The 27483-nt window shown below is 41.1% G+C and overlaps 1 protein-coding gene across 1 annotated transcript; it reads right to left on the bottom strand.

Moving 5' to 3' along the window:
- On the bottom strand, positions 1–27449 carry KIN (Kin17 DNA and RNA binding protein). Its single transcript, XM_081557236.1, has 13 exons — positions 27283–27449; positions 22804–22898; positions 20796–20839; positions 20589–20711; positions 19235–19416; positions 14454–14502; positions 13473–13530; positions 9941–10070; positions 7374–7424; positions 6480–6548; positions 5602–5701; positions 4035–4135; positions 1–2061 (listed from the first exon to the last, which is right to left on the bottom strand). Exons 1-13 carry the CDS (start codon positions 27394–27396, stop codon positions 1999–2001), a joined length of 1179 nt encoding a protein of 392 aa, XP_081413362.1. The 5' UTR covers positions 27397–27449; the 3' UTR covers positions 1–1998.
- Positions 27450–27483: the final 34 nt, after the last annotated feature.

Here is a 27483-nt window from a genome sequence, read left to right on the forward strand (position 1 = left end):
GAGGTTTACAGCATCTTTATTCATAGTTGACAAAACTTAGAAGCAATCTAGATGTCCTTCAGTAGGTGAGTGGCTAAGTAAACTGTGGTGCATCCAGATAACGTGATATTATTCAGCACTAAAAAGAAATGAGCCATCATTTCGTGAGAAGATGCACAGAAGAAACAAGCACCATGTTACTAAGTAATAGAAGCCAGTCTGCAAAGGCTTACATACTGTATGAGTCCAACTATGGCATTTTGGAGAGATCAAAACTATGCAACAGTAAAAAGATCAGTGACTGATGGAGGTTGGGGAGGGAGGGAAATGAGTAGGTGGATTTTTAGACAATGAAACTATTTCGTACGATACCATAATGGTAGATACATGTCATCATAAATTTGTCCACGCCCACAGAATGTACAACACCAAGACGGAACACTAATGTAGACCATGGACTTTGAGTGATGATGACAGGTCAGTGTAAGTTCATCAATTCTGCTTAATTTTGCTGTGAACCTGAAACTGCTCTAAAAAATAAAGTCTATTTTTTAAAAAGAATAATAGCTTACAATGTTTTAAAAAGAAAAGTCAGGGAATTCCCTGGTGGTCCAGTGGTCAGGACTCTGTACTTCCACTGCAGGGGGGCTGGGGTTCGATTTCTGGTCGGGGAACTAAGATTTTGCAAGCTGTCTGGTACAGCCAAAAAAAGAAAAAGAAAGAAAGAAAAAAAGGTCAATATAAGACTTGATTTTAGGTGTCTGCAGTTACTCTGCTTAATATAACCATATTGGCCTCTAAAACCTAATAGGGGAAATAATTCTATAGTATAGAATCATATTTTTATGCTTGATTTTTTAAAAATTAAACTTAACCTCAATAATGCTACTTTATTTTGCAATAATTTCAGGAAGATGTTGGAGAAAAGAATGTGAGAGGTAGGGATGAAACTTTTCTGTGAAGAAAACTACTGAGTTGATTCCAACCTTACAGACTTGGGGGAGGCCTGTGAAAAGCATCATGTTTTATTTCTGCACCATAATCAGGGAGAGCCATTCCTTATGGAAATGGCTCTTTAAATGTTAGACACAGTATAACATGAGTGAGTTACAGTGTGACACAGTGACTCCAATCCCAGGATCTGAAAATGTATGACCACAAAAAGTCTTGTACGTGCATGTTCACAGCAGTGTTATTCATAATAGCCTCAAAGTGGAAGCAATCCAATTCCATCAACTGATGAATAGTTTTTAAAAAATGTGGTATATATCCATACAAAAGATTACTGTTGAATGAAAATGAGGTAGTGACCCATGCTACAACATGGATAACCCTTGAAAACACTACGCTTTGTGTAAGAAGCTGGTCATAAAAGACCACATACCGTATGATACCACTTCTATGAAATGTCCAAGTGAGGCAAATTCACAGAGATGGAAAGCAGATGAGTGGTTGCCAGTAGTCTGGAGTGACTATAGATCCAGGGTTACTTTTGGGGAGATGAAAATTCTCAAATTAGTTGATTTTCAAACAACTTTGTAAATATTCTAAAAACCACTGAAATGTCCACTTTAAATGGGTGAAATTGTGTGAATTACATCTCAATAAAACAATTCTATTTATAGTTTGACTCTTAAAAATGTAATTATATTACATCCAAATTTACTACTTTACTGATGAAAATATAAATTTAGAATATATGATGGTTTTGCTCTACAATAGTTCTACATTGTCCTATATACAACACTTTCCAATAATATTCTTTTAATGTAGATTAAAAATCAAGGAAGTATTACAAAGGCAACAAAAACAACAAGGACAAAATTACATAATTTTGATACTTCACAAGACATAATTAGATTTTTCTATAAGTTAGGCTAAACAACTACAGTAATATTTAAATAAATTCATTTGTTTTATACAAAAGAAACACCCTAACACAGTAGAGTCTTGTAATGTCTTGGTGAACACCAATTTGATGCTTTAAGATTTTAATGTGATGCTAACAAATTTTCAAACTCAGGCAAGTTTAGAAATGTCTTCATATTGAATTCCTTCAACTCTGCGTCCTTTTAAAGGGCCCTACAAATTAAAATAATTGAAGAAGTGGTTAAAAACACACATGCACTTACATGACAAGAAAAGGACATATGCTTCTGGATGCCAATGTGCCTTTTTCACATCCCTAAGATACCATTAAGGTAGCTAACAGTTCTTCATGACTCTGAATTTTTAAACAATACCCTATGGCATCCTCATCAGGAACTGGTTGTGTTTTCTTCATGCTGGGTGGGATGCATTACCACTAGATGCTGTGGCGGAGACCTGCTGGCTGGTCAGTACCTCCTGTACCCCTTCCTGGCCCCCCCGGTCAGGCGTGGTGTGAGATGGTGCTCTGGCCCACAGAACCGAACGGGTGACACGGGGCTCGCCCAGGACCAGGCCACGCACCCTCCACATGCACCCCATCATGCTCCCCATGATAAAGATGATACGGTGCAGCAGTGTGAGGATCTAAAACCCATGTCTCAGATCCTTCCTTTGAAGACAGGTCAGGTCTCACTCTTGTGAGTAGAGCTGTTAGTAGAGCAACTCTAAATGAACCAACAATTTTATTTAAATGTCAGATTCCTGTAAATGAATTACTTTGTTGATCTTGCCTACCTTAAATCCTTTATGAAAGAAGGAAGAACACTGAAAAATTATTGATCTCTGTGGCTTTCCTCCATTAACCATGACTATACATTCCTCACTAATTACACTCTGGCAGATTAAATTTATATTAGATATAAGGGGGAAAAAACTGGGATACAAAACTATACATATTATACACAATTTTATAAAATACAAAGATGGGGGAAAAACAGACTCAAATATTAATGGAGATTATCATTTGCCTGGAGGCTTATGGGCAATTTTTTAAAAGTATTTATATTAAATTGTAATTTTCAGCTTTTATACAAGAGTATTGCTGCAGACTGAATGTTTGTGTCCTGCCCAAAATTCATTCAATACATTAAAATGTGATGGTGTTAGGAGGTGATGAGGTCACAATGGCAGAGCCCTTGAGAATGGGATTAGTGCCCCTAAAAAGGGACCCCAAAGAGCTCCCTGCCCCTTCCACCACGCAAGAGAAGAGAACACAGACCAGGACACAGACCCTGAGCAGACACCCAACTCTGCCTGTGCCTTGATGTTAAACTTCCAGCCTCCAGAATGTGAGCAGTAAATTTCTGTTGTTTCTAAAGTCACCCTGGTCTATGGTATTTTGTTATAGGAGCATGAACAGATTAAGACAAGTATGTATGGTATTTCTTTTGTAATCAGAAGATAAACTGCTTCAGCAATGTCAGTTATTAAAGAAAACAGGCTTATATAGGGACTTCCCTGGTGGCCCAGTGGTTAAGAAACCCTCTTCCAAGGCAGGGGCTGTGGGTTTGATCCCTGGTTGGGGAGCTAAGACCACACATGAAGTGAAATTCGTTCAGTCACGTCTGACTCTTTGAGACCCCATGGACTAGTCCATGGAATTCTCCAGGCCAGAATACTGGAATGGCTAGCCTTTCCCTTCTCCAGGGGATCTTCTCAACTCAGAGATGGAACTCAGGTCTCTGATACTGCAGGTGGATTCTTTACCAGCTGAGCCACAAGGGAAGCCCAACAATACTGGAGTGGGTAGCCTATCCTTTCTCTAAGGGATCTTCCCAACCCAGGAATTGAACTGGGGTCTCCTGCATTGCAGGTGGATTCTTTACCAACTGAGCTATCAGGGAAGCCCAGATCCCACATGGCTTGAGGCCAAAAAAACCAAAACATAAAACAGAAGCAATAGTGCAACAAATTAAGTAAATACTTTAAAAAATGTTCCACGTCAAAAAAACTCTTAAAAATAAGGGGCGGGGCGGTGGGGGTCAGGGTGGGGGGAACCTTACAGATTTCCAAACAGAAGAGAATACAAACAGAACACCCAAACTCATAAAACACTAATTCAATGAAAAAAACCATGGCACATTTTAAAAGCATTTTGAAATTTGTCTTTCTATAAACATACTTACAGTTTCAATGACTATAGTAGCAGAAAAAGTCTTCTCATTGATGGATTCTAGGGTGCCTTCGTTTCCTCTGTAGCCTCCATTTAAAACGAGGATTCTTTTTCCTGCAACAGAAAAAGAGTTAACACTTAATACAAAGAAAATGCCACTTTCTTCTACTTTCTTACAGCTAAATATAATTGCACTGCATTAATACAATGAAAGTTCTTAATCATTTATTATCTGTATGATTCTAAAGTACAGTTTGTAGATACTTGGATCACCATCACATTATAAGACTCTTCATTTTTCCCACTTATTTGTTAAGGGATGTTTTAATTTAAGACCAAAGAGCATAAGGTTCTTGGAAGGGATGCCCAGAGCCCATAAGTAACCATAAAAAATTCAGCTTCGTCTCTTTTTAAAATCACAAGATGGTTGTTAGTTTCATAAAAATGTAAACATATGCCCACCTACTGAACCATTCTATCTCTAAGAATTTTCTCAGAAAAGAAATCTTATATCTATATAAAGATATGTTCATATAGCAGTTTTATTTGTAATGGCAGAGAACTTTAAACCACCCCAGTGTCCATCGGTAGGTGACTGGATAGAGACTGGCACATCCACATAATGAAATACTCAGCAGTAAAAAGGAATAGAGTACAGATGCACACAACATTATTCTGGATTCTGTGGATGAATCCAGAATAATGGATGAATGTGCTTAGTGGGAGAAGCCAGACAGAAATACAGGACACGTGGAATGATTTTATTTATATACAATTCTAGAAAAATAGGAGCTAATCTATATGATGGAATGCAGACTAGTGGCTGCCTGGGGGAGAAGGGAGACAGAGCAGGGAGCAAAGGGTTATAAAGGAAATGGGGACACTTTGCAGGAGGGTGATGGATACATTCATTAATGTGATGGTAATGACGGTATTCAAGGGAGTAGGTATGTGCTGTAACTTATCAAATTATATACCTTATACACAGATGCAATTTATGTCAGTTACACCTCACTAAAGCTTTTGAAAAAAAAGTCCACAATTCCTAACCCATAAAATGAATTTTGTTTTAGGGAGAAAGAATAACAGGATCTGATCTGATAAACGCAAGTTTGAGAGACTAACATTATCACTGTGCCAGCAATGATAATACCATGAAGGGTTTTAGGTCAGAGGCACACAACCTAACCACAGTGGCATTTACGCTAGAAATGTGTAAGATGATTAAGGAACAGAAAAAACAAAATAATACTAACTTTTACTTTACTAACTCAAATGGCTAAACAAACGCATTAATAATCATCCTAACATGATTGATTTTATCCAGATATGTCTAAGATTTCCTTCTGGGGGGAAAAAAAATAGATCCTAGAAGGGAAAATTTATTCATGCCACAAAATAGCTTCTTCAAAGGACTGGTAAACAACCATATCACCAAGTCAAACAGGAGCTGGTTATAATAGGCGATTACATTTTTCTAAAGCGGAAACTCATATCTGGAACTATTGAGTAATGTCCAGTAGGAATGGAATCACTTATTTCCATGGTATATGTATTAAAGGGTCTGCAGAGTGATTTACCTGGTGCTGGAATGACTGTCTCTAAATGAGTCTGGTCAAGTTTCAGCTTGTCTCCAGAGTCAATCATCTTTACGACAGCTGTGTATTTGTCAATTACTTCCTGTCACGTAAAACCAACACTTTTATAACAGAAGAGAGATGCCAATATGAAGTCCAAGGACAGAAATAAATAAGTGAAAACAAATGAAATTCTAATCAAAGGGTAAGAGCAACTTGTTTTAAGAGTGACTCCTTCTATTAATATTAATGGAGTTTATTTTCTAGAAGCCATATATGATCAGGCTATGGTCCTTAAAGAGTTCAATTCAAAGTTTAGTTGAGGTTTTCACTTGGAAGGAAAAGGCTGGTGATCTTAGAATAAGTCTTTAAGACATACAGTGAGAGGAACAATTCTGCCTTGTTTAAGTACATTAGGAGGGCAATTTATGCAGGCACAAGGGCTGGCTGCTAGCATGAAGCTATACTTAGGAAAAGCAAAAGCAAGAAGAAGACTTGAGAGCTGATTTTTAAATTTTAAAATCCTAGGGCAATCTAGATAAGCCTCTCAGGTTAAGCACAAGGAAGTCCTCCTTAGAACTCTGGGGCATCATTACATTGCCTGTCAACAACAATGGGAATGCCTAAGGTGCACTCGCTGAATTTTTTTAAGACATGGCCATGGGCACCTATACTCTTTGCTCCAGTGAGAAAGCAGACCACAGTTCATACTATGGCCGGAAACAGAATGTTTCTCTAACCATTGTGCAGTCAGCCATCAAAAACCTCAGACACACTGCTTCTGCTACTAGGACTTGGTTTTTGAGGAGTTATCATGATAGCTTTACTTGGCCTCCCACCAGCTCCTTTCCCAAATTCCATCCATAACTTCACAGTCTTACCTTTACGATCCCCTTCTTCTTATGATACTTCTCTCCAAGTTTTTTGGTTATAATTTTCACTATAATTTCCTAGGGGAAAAAAAAAGAAAAGATGGAAGGAACAATATAAATTACCTTTCTTCTTTTGATCCTACAATTTAAACCATTTTCACCAAAAAATAATAGTAAAATGTTAACTGTTGTCTACATAAGACCGTTTGGAGTTGGAAGACTTCCCAGCACAATGGCAAGACATTTTCTTAGTAATCTTTCATTTCTTCTTTCTCTTTTTAACTCAACACAGTTGGTTACCAAGAGGAAAAAAATGCATATCTCATGGCTGATTTCCACAGTGAAGGTTCCCTGAAATCTAGCACTTCTACCTACCAATCTCAACCAGTCTAGGTCTTTCACAGAGAGCAAAAACAGAAAATAATTCTAGGCTTAAATTCAAGGGGTCCTTACAAAAATTTGGCATTAAACTCAAGGAACATTACTGTTTCAAGAACAGGAAGCCACCCTCCAACAAAGATGCAACCAGGGCTTTACAGAGCAGATGCACAGACGAGTCATTAAAGTTATAAATGTATCTCCAGAAGTGACAGATATTTAAGAAGTTTAGCCATTTATATCAAAGACCATTTAAATCATTCATTTAAGAGCACTGGGCTCAGCGGTAAAGAATCCACCTGCAATTCAGGAAACACAGGAGACGGGTTCGATCCCTGGGTCAGGAAGATCCCTTGGAGAAGGGCATGGCAATCCACTCTAGTATTCTCCCTTGGAGAATCCCACGGACAGAGGAGCCTGGCAGGCTACAGTCCATGAGGTCGCAAAGAGTCAGACACAACTGTATCAACTTAGCACACAGGTAAGAGCACGCTTAGACGTAAGAAGGCCCAGTGGGATACGTACAGGGTGCAGCCAGTAATCTGTCCGTGCAGTTCTTTTCTTCTCCTCTTCAATCTGAAGGACACATGAGACATTCAAACAACTACCTCTTTAGCATATTCAGTTTATTTCTAATAACATTCTATTTAGCAAAAGAACTCCATAAAACACACTTCACAGAAGATTGATATAATGTGCAAGCTCTGATAAACATTTTCTGCAATTTATTTTTGATTGAAGAAAAGCAAGTCTAAGAAAATAAACAACAGGCAAATCAACTGACCAAGAAGATAAACACAAACAGCCTCTATCAAGTCCAACTGCGAGGCTGCCTGCCAACATCACACAGTCCCACCCCTCCTTCCTTCCCCAGACTGTCATGAGACGGAACACAGGTGATGTTTTCAGGGGTAAAAGTGTAACTCTTATGGACCAATCTAGCACAGTGTGCTTGGGTATAACATTTGATGGCAGAAAGGAGCTTCCCTGCTTGATGAGGATGATAAAGCTGTTGAATGAAGGAGAAGGAAAACACAAGCAGGAGAGATGTAAACAAAAGGGTGACCAAAAGGAAACATGTTGGCCACCAGCAGAAGTACATCTCACACCTTTTTCTTTCTCAACTGCTTAGTTAACCCTAAGTACCAACTTTCAAAGGGAATGAACAATGCCATTCTTTGGTTGATCTGAAATTTCATTTTAATTCTCCCGACTTCCCAATATGAACAAAGAATACTCTATAAACTTGGCATGTTTTATTCTAAGCAGGTAGATCCAGCTTTCTGTTTCACTTAATTAAATTCAAAATGGGCTCTAAGGCTTCTGCGGGGCTGCCCCTGCTCTCTCAAATGTCAGATGCCACCACTCTGGTGCTCACTGGGCTCCAGCCACGTGGATCTTCCCTCCGGAGGCTGAAGTAGCCATCTTCCCTGCCTCAGCTATGGAACAAATTATCTTCCCACTCCCTGCCTTCAGACCTCCTTAGCGCTTAGCATTTTGTAATTACTCATCCACTTGTTCACTTGGTCTAGGATGTCTCCTTTGTTAGAGCAAAAGCTCCAGGACACACAGGGTCCATGTTTCTCTCCCTACGTCACACACGCAGGACCTCACATGATGCCCAGCACGTAACAGCAACTCTGCATGGGTTGAATGCTAGAATGAACACATCTCACAGTGTACACACAATACGTTATACTTTAAGCTGTTTGACTTTATTTTTTTGTGGCTGACTTTATTTTTTTGGCCTCCAAAATCACTGCAGATGGTGACTGCAGCCATGAAATTAAAAGATGCTTACTCCTTGGAAGGAAAGTTATGACCAACCTAGACGGCATATTAAAAAGCAGAGACATTACTTTGCCAACAAAGGTCTGTCTAGTTAAAGCTATGGTTTTTCCAGTAGTCATGTATGGATATGAGAATTGGACTATAAAGAAAGCTAAGCGCCGAAGAATTGATGCTTTTGAACTGTGGTGTTGGAGAACACTCTTGAGAGTCCCTTGGACTGCAGGGAGATCCAACCAGTCAATCTTAAAGGAAATCAGTCCCGAGTGTTCACTGGAAGGACTGATATTGAAGCTGAAACTCCAGTACTTTAGCCACCTGATGTGAACAGCTGACTCATTTGGAAAGACCCTGATGCTGGGAAAGATTGAAGGCAGGAGAAGGGGACGACAGAGGATGAGATGGTTGGATGGCATCACTGACTTAATGGACATGAGTTTGAGTAAACTCTGGGAGTTGGTGATGGACAGGGAGGCCTGGCGTGTTGCAGTCCATGGGCTCACAAAGAGTCGGACATGACTGAGCAACTGAACTGAACTGAAGCTGTTCTGACTGCCCTGCATATTCTGTTTTTCCAATAATAGGGAAGACCAGTTTCCTCCTATCCCTTCGCAAATGAAAGAAAGGGTGAGGAGCCCAGAGAAAATGACGTTAAGAGGGAAAAAAGTCAGTCTCCTGTACCCATTTATTCTTTCTCTTCATAAATTACATGAAAATTTCATAAATTTATTGATCAGGGAAGGTGGTGGGGTGAAAGGGAGAAATGTGTATTTAGGGATATATTAAGAACGTTCTACAGAATGACTCCAGAATTTCAGGTAAATTTAAAGCAGAAGTATAGCTTTAAGTCAGATAATCACAGGTTTTCAATGATTCATCACATAAATTGGCTATCTGGTTTAATCAAATTAAAAATGTCTGAACATTCTCTTCCCAACTAAGAGGTGTTAAGTGAAATTAGAGGCCACAGAAGAGATCCCTGGAGGATGCCAATTTTCTGAGCCACCAAAGGTGAGCAGAGCTTTTATTTCTGGCGTCAATCATCACAGTGGTCCTTCTAAATGAAATCTACTGACCACAATTTCAGGAAGAGTTCTGCAGACAGCAGTTGAGGCACCTATCTAGGGAGGTTCCAGCTCCACTCAGATGGAACTGCATCTGGGCTCTTCGCCCCTAATCTGGCCTGAGCACATTTTCCTCACTTTGTATTAATCTCATAATTGGTGAAACTGTTTAACTTTCCTCGGTTGGAATCACATGGTTCACCAAATAGCTAGAGTGGACAAGCAGTTCATAAAGTTCACCTCCATGATTTCATCGAGGGCAGACTTCTTCTTCTTCTTCTCCTTTGACGGAGCTGAGCTCTGGGAGGACTCCTTCCGCTTCACTGATGCCGTGATACCAGTTGTTTTCAGGGCACTTGGTCCCAAAGAACTGAGGAGAAGAGGAATGCGCTGTTAACAAAAACTGTGCAAAGGTGCAGGCTTTATAATGGGTGAAAGGAGCAACACAGAAGCAGCCTGTTAAACACGGTTAACTACAGATTAGTCAAAACAATGACGGGCACGTCCCGCACTTACAGGACTGGGAGCACCCTGAGAACATGGAGCCCTTCCTGTCCCCACCCGCAGGTCAGCGCCACTCCACCTGTGTGACCGAGCCACGGACGACAGCATCAGCCTCAGGGCTGGGGCCACGAGGGTTTCTTTTTACTTCTGCTAGGACCCTGAGCAATTTTCCCTATGTCCCAGTTCCCCATCTATAATCGGGGATTGTAATGTGGCCCAACTCTAGTTGGACCACAAGGATCAGTCAGGTGAGAGGTTTGTCTAACGGCCAGCACAAGTCCAGCACATTGCTGTTGGTTCCACTTCTTTAAAACAAAGATTTCAACATTCAATGTGAATTTTTTTATTACTCCTGATTGCCTGAAGTCTTCACAGCGCACATTCTCAACTTTTGAGTGCTACTATACAACCGTCACCACTGGCCCCAGGATACCATTCCCGATTTACTATGTATACTTGTCATTCTGAACAATTTGCTATTGACTGAGCCATGCCTGTACTTCAAGCTGCTGTAATTCTGCACATGCCTCTTTGTACCTAAAATAGTCTCTCCATTTATTTCCATTTGTCAAAATTCTTTAAGATCCATTCTTCATGAGACTTCATGGATCGTGTCCTTTTTTGAACTGCCAGAGCACTTTGGGGCAGGCACCCCACTCCACTTTATATAAAACCCTTTGTATATATGATTCCTCTCTCACAGGAAGGGAGAGACTATACATATCCATACATATTTATTTATTTATTTATTTATTTTTCCCCCTGTAAAGTAGCAGTAACTATCTTGTGACTCAAATACATGCTCCATTAATATCTGCTGACTCACTGAACCTTACCAGTCTAATCAATTATTTTGTCATATTTACAAAATATGAAACTGAGTTGTACTAAAGCTGTTACTTTTTCTTAAAACTAAGCTGAATAATAAATAAACCCAGTTAAAAAATGGGCAATAAGTGACTCTCCAAAGATTATAAATGGCCAAAAAGCACATGAAAAGATCCTTACCATCACTAATCATTAGGGACATGCAAATCAAAACCAAAATGAAACACACTCATTAGGGTGCTACTATTTAAAAAAACACAGAAAATAACAAATGTTTGCAAGGATGTGGAGAAACTGGAGCCCTCTGTGCAAATGCTGGTGGGAATGTAAAATGGTACAGCTGTTGTGGAAAACCTTTTAAAAATTAAACACAGAATGACCATATAATCCAGCAAATCCACTTCTGGATAAACACCCAAAGGAAATGAAAGCAGGAATGTGAACAGATATTTGTACACCGATGTTCAGAAGAGTATTAATTACAAGCGCCAAAAGGTGAAAACAACTCAAATGCTCATGATGGATGACTGGATAAACAAAATATGGTCTACATGTACAAGGGGACATTACCATCGAGACTAAAGAAGAAGGAAATGCTGATCCATGCCGAGACACGGATACACCTTGAAGACGTTGTGCTAAGTGAAAGAAGCCAGACACAAACGGACAAATACTGTACGATTCTGCTCCGATTCATAAACACAGATGAGCAAAGCAGAGGCAACCAGGGACTGAGGGGAAGGGCAGTGGGGAGTTATCTTTTAGAGTGCAGAGTTTCAGTTTGCAGTGATGAAAAGTCATGGAGATGGATGGTGGTGATGGTTGTACCACAGTGTGAATTTACTTAATGCCACTGAATTATATACCATTGTGATTAACCAAAAAACAAAAACAAAACAAAACAACAAACAACAACAACAAAAAACCCTCTCCCAAAACAAAAAACTGACTTAGGTTAAATAAGCATTGGGCTTCCTTGGTGATTCAGCTGGGAAAGAATCTGCCTGCAATGCAGGAAACCTGGGTTTGATCCCTGGGTTGGGAAGATCCCCTGGAGAAGGAAATGGCAACCCACTGCAATATTCTTGTCTGGAGAATCCCCACGGACAGAGGAGCCTGGGGGCTACAGTCGATGGGGTCGCAAAGAGTCAGACATGACTGAGTGACTAAGCACAGCACAGAAATAAGCATCATATAGAATATGAAGGAAAATAGCAAATATGACCCAGCTCAAAAGATAAATTCCACCAGATACTGGTGTCCTCCTGAATATCCTATCCATCTTTAAACCTCCATGACTAAAACTGAGTGCACCACACATGACAAGCAGCACATGCCTATCTGATGGAAGAACACATGAGGACCTCAAGAAAAGAGAACATGAAGGGTAGATACAAATACCTGATACAAATATCTGACCACAGGCCATACCAGGGCTTGACACACTACAGCCTGAGGGCCAGATCCAGTCTACTGCCTCCTTTCATAAATGAGATCGAACCGGAACACAGCCGGGCTCATTTGGGGCTCCTTTGCTTACGTGTTGTCTGTGGCTGCCTTCTCAGTCCAATAGCATAGTTAAGTGAAGTGGTGACAGACACATGGCCAACAAAGTCTAAAATACTCACTATGTGGCCCTTTATAGAAAAGGCTGGTCAACTCCTGCTTAGTACCACACCCTTTAGAAGGGAAGGCAATTGCTGCTGAGTGTCTACTAACGGATTTATACTTTACCAGGTGCTAAGGAGATAGCTGGAGAAGGAAATGGCAACCCACTCCAGTACTCTTGCCTGGAAAATCCCATGGACGGAGGAGCCTGGTAGGCTACAGTCCATGGGGTTGCAAAGAGTTGGGACACAACTGAGTGACTTCATTTCACTCACTTCATACTTCATTGCTGGAGAAGGAAATGGCAACCCACTCCAGTGTTCTTGCCTGGAGAATCCCATGGACAGAGGAGCCTGGCGGGCCATGGTCCATGGGGTCGCAGAGAGTCAGACATGACTGAAGTGACTGAGCACGCACGCAGCAAGGAGATAGCTGAGTAAGTTAAGTCTCTATTCTCAGAAAATCATAATAGAGCAGGTAAAACAAAAAGTATACACACCAGCTAACACAGTGGGCTATGACAGAAAACTAAATACTACTGCCATAGCATATAAAGAACCATTGAGTGGAGAAGGAGTCAGGAAGAAGTAAATGTTTACCATGTGAAGCATTTTAGTAAAAACTGCGCCTTTCCTCAAAAAACAGAATCAGCTCATCACAGGCAAATAAGAAAAAAAGTTTCTAAGAAAAAAATCAATCAACCATTAAACAAAACAAAGAGAGATGAAAATGACAACTAGACAAAATAACTCACAATCCTGCACCTTTTAAGATAGTCACTGACATTCCACCCAAACTCTCAAGTTCTAAGATACCTGTCCACGTGGCTCACCTTGATTTGGAAGTTGCTGCTCCTGAACTACAGGCTCCTTTATTCAGATTAAATGTAACTGGAAGAAAAGAACTGGTATTTGATATATATTTGGAGAAAATTCTAGTAAAACATCAGGTAAATACCACAAAGAAGCCACACAGAAATTCATGGACATTTTGAATAAATTAGAGCTGGAATGCTCCTACCCAGAGATCATAAACTCCTGTAAAATATACTGAAGTGATGCTTACAGAGCAGGGAGAGACCTTCACTGGATACAGCATGTGGCCTTGGCCCCTTCCCCACTCCGCCTCCCTTCTCCCCTTGGTAACAGGAATCCCATTTTGTTTGGGTGTCTGTAGGCCTCACACATGGCTTGGGGGATGCTATGGTCTCAAGGGGTGTGTCCCCTCCCAAATCCAAACATTGAAAACCTAACATCCAAGGGGCTGGGACTAGGAAGTGGGACCTCTGGGAGGGGATAAATATGGTTCTCTGGTCTAAACCAATCAAAATCATTCCATTTCCTTTCCCAGTGACTGTTTTTGAGGTGGACACGAGATACAGTCTGGCCATGACATTCAAAACGAGGTCTGCTGCTAGGAAGAAGGTCTTTTAGGAAAAGGTTACTTGCTCATAGGGGACTCCAGAAGAGAAACAGGTTCTCTGTTTTCCTCTGGACAGGCTGGGTCTGGATATGATAGCTGGAGTGCTGGCAGCCACCCTGTGACGAGCTGCTGACAGTGTGACATCTGGAAACACCCTATCTCTGGGAGTCAGTCTTGGTATGGCAAAGTATTTCCTTACCGTTTAGGCTAATTTTACTTAGTCTGGTTTTTGTTGCTGAAGGCATTCCATCTAATTCATTGTTATCACCTTTTCATTTTACTAATGAGAATAAAGCAGTCCTGTAGATAATATGCCCTGTTCCCAAACATGTTGCTAGTTTTTGGCAGGGCCAATATAAAAGCATCCATTTTCAAACAGGAAGAAAAGTACCTTTTTCTTCGTCATTTTCTCTGCTTAATTCTGTAAAAACAGGGACTTCCTTAAAAAAAAAAAAAAGTTTGAAGGTTTGGTTCACAGTGCATTTACTAACAATATTCAATAGCTCTAAATTATAACTCGCTATCTAAAACAGTTAAGGTACTAAATAAGAGATAACATGTATTGTAAATATCTTCCAATAAAGACATCCTATGGGGGGTGGGGGAGGAGCTGGAAACAAGCTACATACTTCTCAACAGGAGAATGGATAAACAAACTGTGTTATATTCATAAAATGAAATGTTACACATCAATCAAAAAGAGGAAAAAGCACTAATAGGAAAGGACATGGTGAATAACACACACAGAACGTTATGTTGAGCTAAGGAAGCCAGACACAAAGAGAACATACCATCAATAAAGATAAATGAATGCATGAAAACATAAATAAAAAAGACACCATACTGGATGATTCCATTCTTAGTGTAGTGAAGTCGCTCAGTTGTGTCCGACTCTTTGCAACCCCATGGACTATAGCCTACCAGGCTCCTCCATCCATGAGATTTTCCAGGCAAGAGCACTGGAGCGGGTTGCCATTTCCTTCTCCAGGGGATCTTCCTGACCCAGGGATCGAACCCAGGTCTCCCGCATTGTAGGCAGATGCTTTTACTGTCTGAGCCACCAGGGAAAATTCCATTCTTACAGAGTTCAAAGACAGGTTAAACTAACGAACAATTAATAACAGTGTGTTTGAACAGTGCTTCCTTCTCTGGGGATTAGGGGTACTGGTTAGGAATGGGCATGAGGGAACCTTCTAGAATACTGGAAATGTTTAATATCTTCATCTGGGTGGTAGCCACATGGACTATCTACTTATCTATAGCTCGATCAATCCATTCATTCATCTAAAGACACATACATACGTAAAAGTTGATCGAAGTGTAACCTTAAGATTCATGCATGCCGTACACTTTATGTATGCTACATCACAATAAAAAGTTTTTAACAATACTCAATGGCTAGTGACAGAAGCAAGGTTCAATGCTGTAAAGAGCAATACTGCATAGGAACCTGGAATGTTAGGTCCATGAATCAAGGCAAATTGGAAGTTGTCAAACTGGAGATGGCAAGAGTGAACATCGACATTCTAGGAATCAGTGAACTAAGATGGACTGGAATGGGTGAATTTAACTCAGATGACCATTATATCTACTATTGTGGGCAGGAATCCCTTAGAAGAAATGGAGTAGCCATCATGGTCAACAAAAGAGCCTGAAATGCAGTACTTGGATGCAATCTCAAAAACAATAGAATGATCTCTGTTCGTTTCCAAGGCAAACCACTCAGTATCACGGCAATCCAAGTCTATGCCCCGACCAGTAACGCTAAAGAAGGTGAGGTTGAACGGTTCTAAGAAGACCTACAACACCTTCTAGAACTAACACCCAAAAAAGAGGTCCTTTTCATTATAGGGGACTGGAATGCAAAAGTAGGAAGTCAAGAAACACCTGGCATAACAGGCAAATTTGGCCTTGGAGTACAGAATGAAGCAGGGCAAAGGCTAATAGAGTTTTTCCAAGAGAATTTACTGGTCATCGCAAACACCCTCTTCCAACAACACAAGAGAAGACTCTACGCATGGACGTCACCAGATGGTCAGCACCGAAATCAGACTGATTATATTCTTTGCAGCCAAAGATGGAGAAGCTCTATACAGTCAACAAAAACAAGACCGGGAGCTGACTGTGGCTCAGATCATGAACTCCTTATTGCCAAACTCAGACTTAAATTGAAGAAAGAAAGGAAAACCACTAGACCATTCAGATATGACCTAAATCAAATCCCTTATGATTATACAGTGGAAGTGAGAAATAGATTTAAGGGACTAGATCTGATAGACAGAGTGCCTGATGAACTATGGATGGAGGTTTGTGACATTGTACAGGAGACAGGGATCAAGACCATCCCAATGGAAAAGAAATGCAAAAAAGCAAAATGGCTGTCTGAGGAGGCCTTACAAATAGCTGGGAAAAGAAGAGAAGCGAAAAGCAAAGGAGAAAAGGAAAGATATTCCCATTTGAATGCAGAGTTCCAAAGAATAGCAAGGAGAGATAAGAAAGCCTTCCTCAGCGATCAATGCAAAGAAATAGAGGAAAACAACAGAATGGGAAAGACTAGAGATCTCGTCAAGAAAATTAGATATACCAAGGGAACATTTCATGCAAAGATGGGCTCGATAAAGGACAGAAATGGTATGGACCTAACAGAAGCAGAAGATATTAAGAGGTGGCAAGAATACACAGAAGAACTGTACAAAAAAGATCTTCATGACCCAGATAATTACGATGGCACTTACCTAGAGCTAGACATCCTGGCATGTGAAGTCAAGTGAGCCTTAGAAAGCATCACTACGAACAAAGCTGGTGGAGGTGATGGAATTCCAGTTAAGCTATTTCAAATCCTCACAGATGTTGCTGTGAAAGTGCTGCACTCAATATGCCAGCAAATTTGGAAAACTCAGCAGTGGCCACAGGACTGGAAAAGGTCAGTTTTCATCTCAATCCCAAAGAAAGGCAATGCCAAAGAATGCTCAAATTACCGCACAAATGCACTCATCTCACACACTAGTAAAGTAATGCTCAAAATTCTCCAAGCCAGGCTTCAGCAACACGTGAACCGTGAACTTCCAGATGTTCAAGCTGGATTTAGAAAAGGCAGAGGAACCAGAGATCAAATTGTCAACATCCGCTGGATCATCGAAAAAGAGAGTTCAGAAAAACATCTATTTCTGCTTTATTGACTATGCCAAAGCCTTTGACTGTGTGGATCACAACTGTGGAAAATTCTGAAAAAAAATGGGAATACCAGACCACCTGACCTGTTTCTTGAGAAACCTGTATGCAGGTCAGGAAGCAACAGTCAGAACTGGACATGGAACAGACTGGTTCCAAATAGGAAAAGGAGTACGTTAAGGCTGTATATTGTCACTCTGCTTATTTAACTTATATGCAGAGTACATCATGAGAAACGCTGGGCTGGAAGAAGCACAAGCTGGAATCAAGATTGCCGGGAGAAATATCAATAACCTCAAATATGCAGATGACACCACCTTTATGGCAGAAAGTGAAGAAGAACTAAAAAGCCTCTTGATGAAAGTGAAAGAGGAGAGTGAAAAAGTTGGCTTAAAGCTCAACATACAGAAAACTAAGATCATGGCATCTGGTCCCATCACTTCATGGGAAATAGATGAGGAAACAGTGGAAACAATGTCAGACTTTATTTTTTTGGGTTCCAAAATCAGTGCAGATGGTGACTGCAGCCATGAAATTAAAAGACGCTTACTCCTTGGAAGGAAAGTTATGAACAGCCTAGATAGCATATTGAAAAGCAGAGACATTACTTTGTCAACAAAGGTCTGTCTAGCCAAGGCTATGATTTTTCCAGTAGTCATGTATGGATGTGAGAGTTGGACTGTGAAGAAGGCTGAGCACCGAAGAATTGATGTTTTTGAACTCTGGTGTTGGAGAAGACTCTTGAGAATCCCTTGGACTGCAAGGAGATCCAACCAGTCCATCCTAAAGGAGATCAGTCCTGGGTGTTCGTTGGAAGGACTGATGTTGAAGCTGAAACTCCAATACTTTGGCCACCTCATGCGAAGAGTTAACTCACTGGAAAAGTCCCTGATGCTAGGAAGGATTGGGGGCAGGAGGAGAAGGGGATGACAGAGGATGAGATGGTTGGATGGCATCACCGACTCGATGGACATGAGTTTTGGTAACTCCAGGAGTTGGTGATGGACAACGAGGCCTGGCGTGCTGCGGTTCATGGGGTCACAAAGAGTCGGACATGACTGAGCGATTGAACTGAACTGAATGGCTAGTAGTTTCACCTACACACTAGGCTGTACTTTCCTGCTCACATACATCTAGTATACAAGCTCCTTGAAGGCAGGGATTTTCATCTTTTCTCCACTACTGTATCCCCAGTGCCTATAAGAATGCCTGGCACACAGAGGTGACCAATACTATCTGTTGAAATAAATGCCTTGATCTAGTTATTTTAATGCCTGAAACAATTTTATCATGCCTTCCCTCCCCTGTTCACCTGGGTCTGACTCAGTGACTCCTCAAGACTCCTCAGCCTGGGGGCTGTATCTACTTTTAAATATTCTTGCATTGCCCCAGGCTAGAGCGAGTGCCGGCCCTCTGTGTTCCCATACACTGTGGTCTTCCCCAGCACTGCATTAGTTACAACTGGTTGAACTGACCAGCTCACATCTTCACCTTTAGGTACTGACTCTATTTTAGGGATGAGGAAACAAGTTTAGAAGATCACACAATTACATAAGCATGTGAAGTCAGTCGGAGAAGGCAATGGCAACCCACTCCAGTACTCTTGCCTGGAAAATCCTATGGACAGAGGAGCCTGGTAGGCTACAGTCCATGGGGTCACGAGGAGTCAGAGACGACTGAGCAACTTCACTTTCACTTTTCACTTTCATGCACTGGAGAAGGAAATGGCAACCCACTCCAGTATTCTTGCCTGGAGAATCCCAGGGACAGAGCAGCCTGGTGGGCTGCCGTCTATGGGATCGCACACGACTGACGCAACTTAGCAGCAGCAGCAGTGAAGTCAGTAAGTCAGGAAGTGACCCAGGTTTGTCTCGACTCCACAACTTGGAGTTTTATACCAGGCCACGCTCCTTCTCCTACTAAATGCAGTTGAAGGCTTAAACAAGTAAGTGATTGTGCTTCTTCAGACCTTTGTCTGTTGCATCTCTGGATGATGCCCACCTGCTCTTTCCCTTCCAGACCTCTTCTCACTTGTTCTTGAATAAATTTGGCGGTTTTTTCTTCATCATCGAGGTCCTGCTTCTTCTTTTTCTCTAGTTCCAGCTGCCGGCGGATTGTTTCAGGGTCCCTATCTATATACTGAATATACCATCCTTTTGGTGTCTCATCTACTTTGCACAAACCTTAAAAAAAGTAACGGATACTATTAATTTTGTACACAATCAAAGCTGAAAGCAAATATAAATATGATCTCCATGCACTAATTACTCATTCATTCAAGAACACTCAAACATGTTCAAATACACAAATTCATACAGTATGTGAATTTTCCATATTTACAGTTACTGACATTTAGGTTTTAATTGGGATATTTTATCTCTGCTGCTGCTGCTAAGTCACTTCAGTTGTGTCCGACTCTGTGCGACCCCATAGATGGCAGCCCACCAGGCTGCGCCATCCCTGGGATTCTCCAGGCAAGAACACTGGAGTGGGTTGCCATTTTCTTCTCCAATGAAAGTGAAAAGTGAAAGTGAAGTCGCTCAGTCGTGTCTGACTCTTTGCGACCCCATGGACTGTAGCCTGCCAGGCTCCTCTGTCCATGGGATTTTTCAGGCAAGAGTACTGGAGTGGGTTGCCATTGCCTTCTCCATTTTATCTCTAATATTTTTAAATAGAAAAAATTATTATTTTGGTTTCTGACTAGGTCGCACCAACACATTTAAACAAAAGAAACATTAAAAAAAGGATTATCCTGTTTAGCAATTATTCAGCTGTCTCTAAGCATTTAACATCCACTGAGTACATGATATTCCTGCTGACTTCACTAGCAGAAAATTTCCCCCAAAAATGGAATAAAGAAACACACTAAATAAGTAATACAATGATAAAAAAAACTCCTTCCTATTTTCTTTTCCCTAACTTTTTCTCCTATTAGAAATGGGAAAAGAGGCAGCAAATTTAAAAATTGCCTTAACAAGAGTCTGTGAAAGTGAAATGAATGGGGGGGAAAACAACTGGAAGAGGATAGGTACTGATACGAAACCTAAGGAGTGGATGCTTCAGTGATAAATCTTGGCATGATCAAGAGAACTGTTCCAGACGCCCTTACACACCTGCAGTGCACAAAAGCAACCCTGGAGGAGTCACTCCTCTCCACTAGTTTCTAACTGCCCTACTCAACCTCTTTTCCATAAATTTACACAGAAAGTGGACAGAGGAGTCTGGCGGGCTACCATCCACAGGGTTACAAAGAGTCAGACACAACTGAGTGACTGGCACATAGAATACAGGACCACCTTCTCCCTGCCCACAATGCAGCCATGTAACAACTGCTCACATCACGTCTTATTCTCACCTTCTCTGCCCAGCCACTTGGTAAAATCCGTCAGTGTCTCCCACTGTGTGGCGTTCATGTGGATGTGCTCCCGGTGGCTGATGTACTCATTGTAAACAATGTTGTTGTGAACCCTCTTGGTGCCTGAGAACAAAATACAACACTGCAGACCCTGAGCAGATTATAAGATTACAAAGTCACTGTGTGCACAAGACTTAAGGTGCTTACCAAAGCGTCTCCTGAGAAGTTCTAGGAAGTCATTTCGGAATTCCCTAATAAAGAAAGAAGGGAAAGGATTAAGGTAATTTTCTACAAATATACAGCATCATCATCCTGAAATTTAAGCCATCATACAGTTTGCATAAGCAAATGATATATGAAATTATCTACATGAGTATTTGTTGTGAACCTTTCAACATTGAACAAGGGAAGAATCTTGAAAGATTATAGCTTTCAAGAATTAAAGTTACAAGTTGGTTTGGAGCTGAAACTTTGTCTTGGTGAAGCAGGCACAAAGTGACCATGGGTCTTTGGAGAGGGTTCTTCATGAAATTTCACTGCTTCATGAAGTCTCAGTGAATGTGGTGTAATAACCCCATTCTAACAATAACAAAACTGCCTTTTCCATGTGAAGTTGGCACTTAATGTGTCCCTCTGAGCTAAGCACAATGTTAGGTGCCAGATAAACAAGGTGAGTAAGACATAAATCCTCTCCGAGGTCACAACCTAGCAGAACCATCATAACCATAACAGAAGCTAAACTGTTGTTTGGCTAAGCTAACCTGAAAAAGAGATGTAATAAGATATCATGGGAAGCCATGAGGGAAATGACAGGAGGCAGAGGTAATCTTTAGTCTGGGTGGTGAAGGACAAATAGAATTTTTACAGATGAAAAGGAAAAGAAGGCTGCTCCCAACCCCAACTAGCACAGAAACATGAAAGCATCACTTGATATTAGAGAAATGACAGACAGGTAGACAACAGTTATTTCAAATTAAGTATTCAGTACATATTCTTCTCAAAAATAAACAAAACAAGCCTGTTACATCAAGGAAAACAACTGACAATATTTGTAGCCAATATAAAATCTGAGCTTCCAAGCGAAAACGGAAATTTTGGTAAACTAGTATCCACCACGAGTTTGACACACTTCCTAATACTTAAAGGTGTTTCTGACAGCACTGACTGGCATTAATGAGTATAATGTTATGATGTTACATATCACTGTTCAGAATTTCAGAATACCTGTGTACTAAAATAATAATAATAATTAACAGCTAGTATTAATCAAGTACTGGGCACTCTTCTAAACATTTAAAAACTATTAACTCATTTAATCTTCACATATGTGAGAACTGGACCATAAAGAAAGCTGAGCACTGAAGAGTTAATGCTTTTGAAAAAGACTCTGATGCTGGGAAAGATTGAAGGCAGGAGGAGAAGGGAACGACAGAGGATGAGATGGTTGGATGGCATCACTGACTCGATGGACATGAGTTTGAGCAAACTCCGGGAGTTGGTGAAGGACAGGGAAGCCTGGCATGCTGCAGTCCATGGGGTCGCAAAGAGTTGGACACGACTAGGCAACTGAACTGAATTGAATCTTCACTTAAACCCTATGATGGAAAGACAATACTTGAGAAGATACAATATCTATGGATAAACTCCGGAAGTTCAGCCAAAGTCACTCAGCTTCTGAGTGGAGAGCCCAGGTTTGAAGGACTTAAAAGTCAGGCAGTCTGATTTCAGAGCTGTGCTCTCAGCCACAGCTGTTTTAGAATGGAAGACAGGTTCGATGCATGATACAGGGTGCTCGGGGCTGGTGCACTGGGATGACCCGGAGGGATGGGATGGGGAGGGAGGTGGGAGAGGGGTTCTGGAAGGGGAACACATGTACACCCATGGTGGATTCATATCAATGTTTGGCAAAACAAATACAATATTGTAAAGTTAAAAAATAGATAAATAAACTAATTAAAAAAAATAGAATGAAAGAGTTTTTCATTATGTTTGATGTGGAAGGAAGGAAAGACTGAATCATGAGAAATAGTTTTTCTTTAACAGTTCCACACAATGATAAGTTGTCATAAAAAGACGAAAATGGAACACAGTTAATGCAGCTATCACATTAATTTGAAAGGAATAATCAGAGCCTCCAATATATCAAATATTAAGCATCTCTTTAATGTCCAACTGAATAAAGCTTATGAGATAAGGATGGTGTTGAGTTACTTACTCTGAAAAATAATCCATAAACTGCTGAGGATTTTCTGAAGCCAGCAACAGCTGTCTCTGATGAGATTCAGACATACAGTGACACTTAAAGCCATTCTATAAAAATGCAAAGGCAGTAGTTAAATTCTGATTTAGATTATTAAAAGTATTTAATTAAATTAATAATAAAGGACAATAATTTAATAAATAGAAAATAATAATTTAATAAGTAACATTAATAACACTTATTAATAAATTAATAAGACTTATTAATAAGCAATTAAACCATAGATAACTGCTCTTTGATGATAAATTATAAAAAATAATCAAGTCACTAGCTGTAGCACCCTGTTTTTTTTAAAAAAAACAAAAACAAAAAACATTTTGTAAAGCTGAGTTTTGCAACCTTGCTAGTCAGAGAAGAATCCCAGAAGATTAAAGAGTCAGAAAACTGGCACTTTAGAAAATAGACATTAGTAGGAAACATTACAGGGCACAGTAACGAAGAGTGATTTCATGTTTTGACTCTAACAAATTGCTATTGGGTACCTACTTCATACAAAGTGTTAAGCAAGCATTTTGAGGAATATAATGAAGTAAAATGGGTCAGCAGTGAATTTCCATTAGGGAAAGTATTATATTTTCACTCACTTTCCTATACTTTACTCCTATACTTCAGCTCATTACCCAAAAGGCACTATTTCATACTATACATAATCTTTATCATACTAAATCTGTAAATTCTTCAGATGATTAAAAAAAAATACAAGTTTTGGCTTTGCATCTATGCTGCTTAACATTTGAACCTAATTCTTCACTAGTAAGAGACATAAGAAACGTGCCTCTCCTCTGTCTCCCCATCTTGGGAACAGCACCATCCTGACCCTTCACCCAGTCCAGGACCCAGGACAGCTGCACCCCAGAGGCCTCCACCTCCACAGCACCATGTCTGCTCAGCCCTCCTAATGACTCACCCAGTCCCTCTGCTCAACCCCATTCCCACTGTCCTGAGTCCAACCTCAGTCTTGCTTAGAGCAGCTTCCTAATCTCTAGTCATCCACAGACACCTACACAATTTTTGCCAGGACCCAGTTTACAGAAACTACAAGGGTTACAGAAAGAAGACAAAAGACAACCACAAGAAAATGTAATGGTTAAAACGGAATCCTCCAGGATCATTACTGGCCTAGTCTCTTCAAGTCAATGTCAAGAAAAACAAATAGGGGGAAGGAAAGGTGCTCCGTCTCAAATTTAAAACTGAGAGAGAATTAAAAGTCCTAATATATCACACCACTGAGACTTTTAGGGCAGTGAAACTATTCTGTATGACACTATAATGGTGGGTATTAGTCACTGTACATTTGTCCAAACCCACAGAATGCTCACACCAAGAGTGAACTCTAATACAAACTATGCACTTCAGTGCTAACGATGCACGATCGCCTCCTTGATTGGCACAGAAGTACTATCCTGTTGCACCACGCCGGTCTGGAAGGCTGTACATATTGAGGGCAGGGTGGGTAAGAGAGATCTTTGTACCTTTCAAAAAATGTACTTCATTTTTGCTGTGAACCTGCAACTGCTCTAAAAATTAGTCTATTTTTTTAAAAAGTTCTAATAACTAAATCCAATGTATTGCTTTTGACTGTATCTTGGTTTGAAAAACTGCTTTTGCTTTTATTTTTATTTTATTGAAGTATAGTTGATTTACAATGTTGTGTTAATTTCCACTATGTAGCAAAGTCATTCAGTTATACATCCATTTACATTCTTTTCCATTATGGTTCATCACAGGACATTGAATACAGTTCCTTATGCCAAAAAAAAAAAAAAAAACGTTTTATAAAGCATTCATGGTAATAACGGAGAAGGCAATGGCACCCCACTCCAGTACTCTTGCCTGGGAAACCCCATGGACGGAGCCTGGTAGGCTACAGCTCATGGGGTCTCGAAGAGTCAGAGACTACTGAGCGACTTCACTTTCACTTTTCACTTTCATGCACTGGAGAAGGAAATGGCAACCCACTCCAATATTCTTGCCTGGAGAATCCCAGGGACGAAGGAGCCTGGTGGGCTGCCGTCTATGGGGTTGCACAGTCGGACATGACTAAAGCGACTTAGCAGCAGCAGCAGCAGCATGGGAATAATTGAGAAAATGTGACTACGTAGTATATACCAGGTGATATGAAGAAATTATTTATTTGACTGCATTGGGTCTTAAGAGTTACAGCATATGGGATCTATTTTTCCATGTGGCTCATGGACTCTCTAATTACAGGCATGTGGACTCCAGGGCTTGGGGACTCAGTGATTGTGGTGCATGGGTTTAGCTGCTCCGTAGCATGTGGGATCTTAGTTCCCCAACCAGGGATTGAACCTGTGTCCCCTGCATTGAAAGGAGGATTCCCTACCACTGGGCTACCAAATAAGTCTTGAAGAAATTTTTATTAATTTGGTTATGTGTCAGATATATACTGTGACTATGTAGAGAAATCTCCTACTATTTTAGAGGGGTATATTTAAACATTTCTGGAGTTTAAATGGATGAAGCATAAACTGGAATCAAGACTGTAGGGAGAAATATCAATAACTTCAGATATGCAGATGACACCACCCATATGGCAGAAAGCAAAGAAGATCTAAAGAGCCTCTTGATGAAAGTGAAAGAGGAGATGAAAAAGCTGACTTAAAAACTCAACATTCAAAAAACAAAGATCATGGCATCTGGTCCCATCACTTCACGGCAAATAGATGGGGAAACAGTGGAAACAGTGACAGACTTTAATTTGAGGTGCTCCAAAATCACTGCAGATGGTGACTGCACTCATGAAATTAAAAGACGCTTACTCCTTGGAAGAAAAGTTATGACCAACCTAGACTGTACATTAAAAAGCAGAGACGTTACTTTGCCAACAAAGGTCCGTCTAGTCAAAGCTATGGTTTTTCCAGTAGTCGTGTATGGATATGAGAGTTGGAGTATAAAGAAAGCTGAGCTCCGAAGAATTGATGCTTTTGAACTGTGGTGTTGGAGAACACTCTTTGAGAGTCCCTTGGACTACAAGAAGATCCAACCAGTCCATCCTAAAGGAAATCAGTCCTGAATATTCACTGGAAGGACTGATGCTGAAGCTGAAACTCCAATACTTTGGCCACCTGATGGGAAGATCTGACTCATTGGAAAAGACCCTGATGCTGGGAAAGATTGAAGGCGGGAGGAGAAGGGGACGACAGAGGATGAGATGGTTGGATGGCATCACCGACTCAATGGACATGAGTTTGAGTCAACTCTGGGAGTTTGTGATGGACAGAGAGGCCTGGGGTGCTGCAGTCCATGGGGTCACAAAGAGTTGGACACAACTGAGCGACTGAACTGAACTGATGTAAACATTTAGAAGTGAAATATCCTGATGTTTGTAATTTACTTTAAAATATTTCAGAGAAAGGGACACGGCAAAATACTTAAAAATGTTAAATCTGGGTAAAGGGTATATGGATTTCCCTGTACTAGTTTTCTGTGTGAGAGTTTTACTGTGAGTAGTAGTAAAGAGGACTAAAGAGAAATGAAAAAAAAAACTGTTATCAGTGTCATTCAACATGAGTCCCACCTAAAGTATCTCATCCCTCACTTGGAGAAACACTGCATTACATTATTCCAAGTGTCCAGTGTTCTTCCTTTCCTACCCAATTCAACATCCAGAGAAAAACAGGATCTCGTCACTAGCCTGCTGTCAATTTTTCCAGGTGCTTTTATGATCCACCTAAACATTGGGAAAAAGTGCTCCACAGCACAGTCTACAAAGCTTCTCAATATCTGCCCCTCAGCCATTATGCACATAATTCACTCATTTAAAACTCACAAGTCGCACAAGAACGGACAATTACTAGTCTCACTTTTCAGATAAGTAGACAGGTGGAGAGAAAGCAAGTAACTTGTAAGAGAACACAGCTCTGCCTCCTGGTTCTGGCTCGAGTCACATCTCACCCGCAGAAAACATTCCAGACCTGGCACGTCGCAGGCGCTCCACAAAGGCTTGTTAGGTGACTAGCTTGCAAGGGCTTAGTTCTGGTCTGTACCCTGATTATGTCTAAGAGCCAAGCCAAGTTTGAGACGGGTGTTGTTATTCCAGGGCGTCCAGCGCCGCACAGCTCATCCCGCGCGTTTCCTGACAGCCTGACTGACGTCGTTTCTCAGGGGGACTGCAAAATCTTTTCATTCTTTATTCCTTCTGGGGTTATAATCTTTTCATTCTTTATTCGTTTTGGGGTGATTAGACTGGGGAGGAAGGAGGTGTCCAAAGCCGGCTTCCCCGCCAGGACGGGGGGTTGAAGGGAAGGACAGCCCTACTGAGTGGAGTCCCCGGCTAGCCCTGTGCAGCCCCCACGACTTTGGGCGGGAGACCCAGGCCGTCGCCGCGGCGTCGGGCACCTCAGCCTGCATCCCCAGTGGGGTACCGCCGGAGAGGCGCGGGGGTGCGCGCGAGGCCACCCCGCGCCCGCTTACCTCGTCCCGGCACTGCTTCTGGCACATCTGGCAATACCAGCGCAGCTTCTGAAGCCCCTTGGACTTGATCCTGTTGGCGATAGCCTTCGGGGTGAGAAAATCTGACTTCCCCATCGCGACCACCACCACAACAACCTTCCGGGTCCAGCGCCTAGACGACCGGAAGCGGAACAAGGCTGGCGGGAGTGGGCGGGACAAATA

This window comes from Giraffa tippelskirchi, chromosome 13 (assembly GCF_054371585.1).
Source record: "Giraffa tippelskirchi isolate mGirTip1 chromosome 13, T2T-mGirTip1v1.2.pri, whole genome shotgun sequence".
In the NCBI taxonomy this organism is placed as follows: domain Eukaryota; kingdom Metazoa; phylum Chordata; class Mammalia; order Artiodactyla; family Giraffidae; genus Giraffa; species Giraffa tippelskirchi.

Coding starts and splice junctions, on each gene's coding strand:
- KIN (XM_081557236.1), bottom strand. CDS start 27,396: ATGGGGAAGTCAGATTTTCTCACCCCGAAGGCTATCGCCAACAGGATC. Junction 22,899..27,282: donor AGAAGCAGTGCCGGGACGAG/GTAAGCGGGCGC, acceptor GCATTTTTATAG/AATGGCTTTAAGTGTCACTG. Junction 13,531..14,453: donor AGAAAATGACGAAGAAAAAG/GTACTTTTCTTC, acceptor CTTTTCTTCCAG/TTACATTTAATCTGAATAAA.